The sequence below is a fragment of the Camelina sativa genome, chromosome 16 (genome assembly GCF_000633955.1).
Source record: "Camelina sativa cultivar DH55 chromosome 16, Cs, whole genome shotgun sequence".
Lineage (NCBI taxonomy): Eukaryota > Viridiplantae > Streptophyta > Magnoliopsida > Brassicales > Brassicaceae > Camelina > Camelina sativa.
Window position 1 is genome coordinate 25,805,867 of NC_025700.1, and position 7,500 is coordinate 25,813,366.

The 7,500-nt window shown below is 36.2% G+C and overlaps 3 protein-coding genes across 3 annotated transcripts in view; 2 read left to right on the forward strand and 1 right to left on the reverse strand.

The window, feature by feature from the left end:
• LOC104752502 overlaps window positions 1–1,374 on the reverse strand; it is a 2,092-nt gene extending 718 nt beyond the window's left edge. The window contains exons 1-3 of the mRNA XM_010474658.1: window positions 993–1,374; window positions 741–895; window positions 1–202 (exon numbers count right to left, since the gene is read on the reverse strand). Of these exons, the coding sequence (XP_010472960.1) occupies window positions 1–202; window positions 741–759 (221 nt within the window). The 5' untranslated portion in view covers window positions 760–895; window positions 993–1,374. The remainder of the gene's footprint in view (window positions 203–740; window positions 896–992) is intronic.
• On the forward strand, window positions 3,427–4,188 carry LOC104754058 (F-box/kelch-repeat protein At3g13680-like). Its single transcript, XM_010476218.1, has one exon. It carries the CDS (start codon window positions 3,427–3,429, stop codon window positions 4,186–4,188), a length of 762 nt encoding a protein of 253 aa, XP_010474520.1.
• Window positions 5,326–7,500, forward strand: part of LOC104752508 — a 2,686-nt gene continuing 511 nt past the window's right edge. The window contains exons 1-8 of the mRNA XM_010474665.2: window positions 5,326–5,589; window positions 5,809–5,934; window positions 6,043–6,130; window positions 6,292–6,377; window positions 6,478–6,693; window positions 6,853–7,028; window positions 7,117–7,275; window positions 7,370–7,450. Coding sequence (XP_010472967.1) covers window positions 5,479–5,589; window positions 5,809–5,934; window positions 6,043–6,130; window positions 6,292–6,377; window positions 6,478–6,693; window positions 6,853–7,028; window positions 7,117–7,275; window positions 7,370–7,450 — 1,043 coding nt within the window. The 5' untranslated portion in view covers window positions 5,326–5,478. The remainder of the gene's footprint in view (window positions 5,590–5,808; window positions 5,935–6,042; window positions 6,131–6,291; window positions 6,378–6,477; window positions 6,694–6,852; window positions 7,029–7,116; window positions 7,276–7,369; window positions 7,451–7,500) is intronic.

Genomic DNA, 7,500 nt, shown 5'->3' on the forward strand with positions numbered 1-7,500 from the left:
TTTTGCAAAAGCTTGATATTGGCGGATTCAAAGTCTTGTGCGTTCTCCACCATCTCAATTGAATAAGCAACGATTGACATCTTCTTACAACGGAGACCCCTATTCCCGAGACATAATTTGAAACTATCAGAGATCGACGCGGGAGTGAGATGCACCGGGATTGGGCAAGCATCCAGGTCCCAGAAGATGCCTGTCTCAGCGGCTGCGATGTTGTAATTGGGAAGCAATTACGAAACAGTTTAAATAACAATCGCCATGAGAAACGAAACAAACTTGAAACTTCGGTTTGATTATATTCATTGGAAAAAAAAAAAAAGAAACAACGATCGCTTAGAACGAAACTATTCAACTTCAGATCGATTAGGTACAAACAACTGGAAATCGTAGATAACTTTAATTTTAATTATTATTATTATTATTATTTTGATTAAATCCAAATCATTTACGCACATGAATAGATCGTTTCGATCCGCTAATTTGATACTAAAGATCGATCAGGTNGATCCATTGGAAAAAAAAAAAAACAACAACGATCGATTAGAACGAAACTATTCAACTTCAGATCGATTAGGTTCAAACAACTGGAAATCGTAGATAACTTTAATTTTTTTTTTTTGATTAAATCCAAATCATTTACGCACATGAATAGATCGTTTCGATCCGCTAATTTGATACTAAAGATCGATCAGGTGTTATATAAATCCAGCTATTTCAACGACTAGATAGAGAGAAATATTTACCGGCGAATACGGAAAACATAGTTTCGACGGAGGGTTCTTGCAGTTTGCTGTGCTGCGGCTGAGAGAGCTTCGTTGATTAAATCCAAATCCCTTAAGGACGTTTTCTTTTATTTGGCGCAGCTCTAAAAGTGGATAGTCAGCAGATCCCAGAAAACCTGTCAACAAAGTGGATTAGGAAAGTGGATTAGGATTCTAATTTTCAGAGGGTTTTGCTCCCATCATAATAACCAATAACCAAACCAACATTCTTACCTTAACATTAGGAGGTTGAGGCACCGGTGAAAGAGGTCTCCTTTGAGGGGAAAGGCCTAGAGCGCTAACTATGGCTGCATCATCAGATGCGTCTTGGTCTTTGAGGAGATCTGGCCATTGTTCGGTATTCGGTAAAGCTTTGATCTCAGGGCCAGCGTTGGAAGGTGTGTTAAGCAACAAAGAACTCGATAGTTGTGTTTCTGTAAACATTCGATCGCTTTCACGTAATCCTTATCAGATGCAATGATGAAGATCGGAGCCGGAGGGTCATGAGTAGAAGCGTAATAAAGCAAGTCTTCTTTCATCTGAAGATCAGCATGGTCCCTATGTCCTTTATCATCTGAAAGAAAAGAAAAGAAAAGACAGACCAAACTCACAGTAATTAGGGAAACACAAATCCTTTTTATATAATAGGGAAGCATTTCCTTGAAAATGCTGATGTGTGCCGGAGTGATTTGAAGTTTTAATTGCAGTTAAACATTTCAATATAAACATATTTACAAAAATAAGCCTTTCGATTTATTAAATTTGTCATTAAAATATATAAAAAAATGTTTGTTTCATTATTATTTACATAAATATGCCATTAGAATATATAAGGTAATGTTTCTTTTTATTAGATTTTTAAAATAAAAGACTTAATTAACCATTAAACCCGAAAAATAGTTAATTATTTAATTTTTATTTTTCATAACGTATTTAATTATTAAAAGTATATTACATTTCAGAAACTATTGAAAAACTTATTCATCTATTTAACTTTTTGAGATGCAAAACTTATTATTTGACTTAAAAAAATCTGATGACTATTCAACTATATTTTAAAAATTAATTATCACAATAATCTTAAAAATAAATAAAAATTTGTAAATAATTTAAAGTTTATTCACCAATTTAAAATTTTGAAAAACAAAAATATGTCTACTATTTAATCCAATGACTATTCAAATATATTTAAAATGTTATCACAAATAACTTCTACAATAATCATAATAATACAATATTAACTTTTTCATAATTTAATAATAAATGGTGATTCAACTATCTTAACATGGCATTGATTGCTAGACATTCATTTTTCCCTACAAATTTTCACCACTATTACACTTCTTATTATTATTTACCGTTTTCATACGTATTTCTTATGGTATTTTTAAACATTGGTTAGTCTTAAAATATTGTCTTATCTATTTAATGGCATATCATTGTAGATAATAACGTGAAATATAAAATATATGAATTCGATATTTAAAATCACAAAAACACATATTACCATAACTGATAACATTTTATCAAAACTTTGCCATCACGTTTAAATTGTATTCCACATTTCAAAGGTGACATATATTTTTACATAAAATAATTATATGCAATATGAATTAAAAAAAAAACACTATGAGTAAATTATTATTTTGACACTTTAAATCCCAAATAATAATTTTACTTATAATAATTTTATTTGAATCGATTTATCCCGCACTTACCTAGTGACTTTTTATACATGCAAAATCAAAAACAAACTTCAAGTTTTTATCACTCACTTGGGAGGGTTTAACTCTGTGAACGTTAACCTCCGTCAGTTGCTCTAGCTCAGTTAGTATTTTTTCCAAGGATTTGGTGTCGGAAGAAGCGTACACCTCTATGGAACTGAGGAGATAACCTTTTCGAAAACAAGACCTTTTGATGCGGGAGACAGCCTCAGAAGCCTTGCCAGACGGGATCCCGTTGTTTTCTAAATCCAAATAGGCCTTCATCTTCATCATCTGGACCTTCTTCTTCTTCTCGCGTTTCCTCTTGAAAGCCACTGTCTTCTTCGGCTTCATGTCCTTCGGCTTGAACATCACTGTCTTCAACAAGTCAACACACCAAAACAATTGAAATCCTGGAAAAGAACGGATAAACCCTAGAACTGTCTTCAACAAGTCTAACACACCAAAACAATTGAAATCTTAATTATATAACAAGCCCAAGACCCAAGATAGTTCCTTACAATGAATTGAGGATACGTTGTACATCTTGGATCTTCAAATTCAGAAATTTCAATCATATTAAATACGTTAATCAACTAGACCTACATGTTCTCATAATGTCTTTTGAGAAAACAAACAATTTTGGAATTTTGTTTATTACGTACAACGTATCCTCAATTCATTGTAAGGACTTGTGCTCTTTCAGCGCATCCCTCAAGATACACAGAGCTGTGTTCGGCTTGTCGGGAAATACATCAACGCCATTGACCAGTTTCAGCACCTTATTATCCTAATTAGATTTGATTCTTCATTAAGTACTTATTTTAAATGAATCGTATTTTATGTTTTTTTTTTCTTTTTAAATCTCAAGTTCCAAAATTTAATTCATTAATTGCAAAAAATGGAACGCTCTCTCCAAAAACCGGATCGTTGCTAAAGCAGCAACGAGTCAGTTTCTAGGGTTTATGATAAAGGATTCTAGGGTTTGCTCTTTGAGACTTGATCTCCAAGGAATCCGAAACGACGAAGGTGGTGACTTGGGTTATCCATCTATAAAGCAAGTAAGTGAACTTAACCATATCGAGGTATGTCAAACCTTTCAATGTGATGGTTTATTGTTATGCGTCCTCGAGGACTACTCGAGGCTATTGGTATGGAACCCATATCTGGGGCAAACCAGCTGGATCCAACCCACAGACGGGTATGACAAGAGCCGTAACCACAAAATCTTGAGGATGTTTGAATATTATCGATGCGGGGAGTTTGTTGTTGGGTCCGAGATCTATGAGTTTAGCTCTAAGTCATGGAGGGTTCTTGATGTCGTCACTCCCAACGTGGAAACACGGTCTCTCCTCCGTCGAAATGGCCAGTCTCTGAATGGGAATGCTTACTTTTCTGCTGAAGAGAAGGTAATCTTGGAAGGAGGAGTAGCACAAGCAGAGGGTGAAGCCGTTTTGCTCTGTTTTGATTTTACATCAGAGAGATTTGCACCACCTCTGTCTCTGCCGTTTCCATCTTGGGATGAAGACCCTTTGAATATGTCTTGTGTCAGAGACGAGCAGCTTGCTGTGTTACATAAACCTTGGGATAGAATTGAGATTTGGGTTACGAATAAGATTGATCACGGTGAAGTGTCGTGGAGCAAGTTCTTGGAAGTGGACAAGACGAGTCTGTTCCCTGGCCCTCCTCCGATATACTCTTGTCTTCGGTCGGAGCTTTTTCATTGATGAGGAGGAGAGAGTCGCTGTTTTTTTCGATCTTGTCAGAGATGTATTGACCGGGACGTGTTGCTACCAAACAATCATTGGACAAGATGGATACTTTAAACCTGTGAAGATTGAACAAGTTAAGAAATATAATAATGCACTCCCACTTGTGTGCTCCTCTTATGTTCCAAGTTTAGTGAAGAATGAAGATATATTTCTCAACAAGGACACTGAGTGGAGATGAAAGACAACTTCGTTGGAAGTTTCGTTTCTCTCTAATGTCTGAAAAGAGAGCTCTAACAAAATTTCTTCGGTGTGTGGAGTGGAGTGATGTTCAGGTAAGTGTACATCTTTTGCTTGGAGACCAATTTTGGTTCTTATTTTTTCAAGTTGCATGAGCTTCCGATGTTGGCAGGAAGCAAAACAAGCAGTTCAACTGATGCACAAATGGGAAATGATAGATGTATGTGATGCTTTGGAGCTATTGTCTCCACTATTTGAGAGCGAAGAGGTACTACGAGTGCCCAATTTTACTTCTATTTTGGTCTTCTAATCGTCTACTCGTTCTACTTGCTGTCGTCCTGGTATATTGAATATAGGCTAATCTCTCACTACACATACTGATAGGTTCGAGCTTATGCTGTTAGTGTATTGGAAAGAAAGAGCTTCAGTGTTACTTGCTTTTAGGTGGACTCCTTAGCGAAGTCACCTACTTAGAAGGGGTACTTTCACTATGGTTTTAACTGGTAACTAATGCTTTTAAAAGTGATGCTTATCCAAGAATGTCTGTGTCGAAATTGTCTACTAACCTTTTTGTATTTGGTTTTCCTCCAGCCTATTCGATCACCACTACTTACCCCTAGTTACTTTAATGTGAATTAAAGAAATAAATCCATAAATGATGTGATTTATACTAGTATTAAATTTGTTTTTTACTTGTCACATTACTTTTTGTTTGATTCATGAGAAAAGAAAGAAAAGGAAATACTGTAACAAATTAGTACTAGTTCCCAATATAAAAGGAAAGAATGATTAATGTAATTAAAGGTCAAAGATTTTAGAAAATATACGGTCCAGATTTGAGAGGAACACCGTACACCGCGCGTATCATAGAAACGCCATCTGCGAACTTGCTGTATGGGGAATTTTAACAAAAGTTCCAGAACAAATTAAAGTACGGGGGGACTTGCTCTTGTTCTTGTTTCTTTTATATCCCCAGAGAGTCTGTTTCGTCCGATAAAATCAAAATCTGAAGAAGAAGAAGGCGAAGAAGCAAAATACGAAAAAAAGATCTCTATTCCGGAACTAATAATGTCTCTGACATGCGTAAATATGTCAGAGGATGTCTGGTTGACTTGCCTCACTCACGCATTATCCACCGAGACCGAAGAAATCATGGGTCTCCTTCTCGGCGACATCGAGGTTAGCTTCTCCCTTCCCACACTCTTTATTTGTCTTGGATTCGATAATTGCTTCAGATTCTTGTTTTTAATTGTCTCAATTCACTCCCAAAGTTTGGATTTTGCCTCTGTTTTTTGATTAAGGCTTGAACAGTTAATTAATCAAATCTTGTTTCTTGTTTGTATTTGTTCTGATTCTTATTCATTGTGGTATTATTTTTTTTTTGGCAAAATTGATTAGTACTCCAAAAACGGAAGTGCCACAGCTCTGATCTGGGGAGCATCTCCTCAGTCACGGTCTGATCGCCAGAAAGATCGAGTCGAAACCAATCCTGAACAGTTGGCTGCTGCTTCAGCTCAGGCTGATATATCCTTTTCCTAAAGCTTACATTGCTCAGGGCTGATTGTGTAGAGATATTGGTTTTGGTTAAAAACAAGTTTCATATATTCATTCTTCCTTAACTAACTTGGACACAGAATGACCATATCAACAGGCAGAACTACTCGTGTGATTGGATGGTACCACTCCCATCCTCATATTACCGTTCTTCCTTCCCATGTTGGTATGTTTTTATCTTAACTTCTTACTTTACCTAGTCAAACTGTTACCTTACTACTCTATGTTATTATTATGTTTTTTGTTAGGTTAGGGTTGAGTAGTTAGTAGTATATGGTTTTATCTTGTTCCTCATAATCTATATGTCATGTTTTTTTTTTTATGCAGATGTTCGGACACAAGCTATGTATCAGCTTTTAGATTCTGGGTTTATTGGCCTCATATTTTCCTGTTTTAGTGAAGATGCTAACAAGGTTAGTATTTGATTAGGAAGTTGAAATGTTTTCAAGAATACTTCCTTCTTCTCAGCTGTTTGGACTCATTGCTAAATTGGCTTAGTTGTGATGTTTCCAGGTTGGTAGAATTCAAGTTATCGCTTTCCAATCCTCTGATGGAAAGCCTAATGCTACTCCTAAATCAATGAGCCTGGTACTTGCTAATAAAGATTCTGTCATCGATTTAGAATCGTCATTAAGTTCTTCAGACTCTATATTTCCGAGATCCTCTTCTGGTCGGGGAGACATTCCTGAGCAAGACACAAGTGATACTGCTACAACTTCCGGATCCAAGGTCTCTTTTGCCTAAATCTGTAAAAATTCACTCTAGCTTAATGAAACTTGTCAAATTGTAGTTTGTGCCTAGTCTAGTGACTCATTTTCCAAATTCTTTGAGAGACAATCATGGGATGATATATACACATTGATGTTCGAGCTTTGTATGTGTGCGTAGGGTGGAGGAAGAGTTTCAGATTTTGGGGCTTTCTTTGTTAACAATGGTGCTGAGGCCAACGTCACCAGAAGAGATGGAACCAGTGGAAATCTCAGCAGCTCAGCTATAGAAATCGACCCAATGGACATGTCTGAAAGTATGCAAGAGGCAATGCTCCGTTCTAATTTAGAAACCAGGTATCAGCTCGCACTTTTGGGCTTATGAACACTGACTGCTCCGTTTTATTTATGTAATTACTTAAAAGCTAAAGATTTTCACGTGCAGTGGTGTGGGAAATGTTAGAAAAGAAGTCCCACTTCATGTTTTGCCGACTTCATCGCTTCTTGAACTCAATTCACCTCTAGCTTCTTTTAAGGATCTGCAAAGAGTACTCTACGAGGAGGAACGAGCTGCATACCACCAATCCGTGCAGCAAAGCATAAGGTTTTTGATTCACTCTTTTTTTATATAAATCTTATTTCATACCTAATAATAATAGAGGTTTAAAGTGCAAAAGCTCCTTGTGTTTCTTCTCTAGAGACGGGAGAGTTCATCCTCTTGCTTTCATCCACAACACATCAACATATCAGGCTTCCATGTGCAAGCTGATCGAATACTGGTTAGTGAAGCGTGTTATAACATTTGATTTGTGGTTTTTGTCGTTTGTTA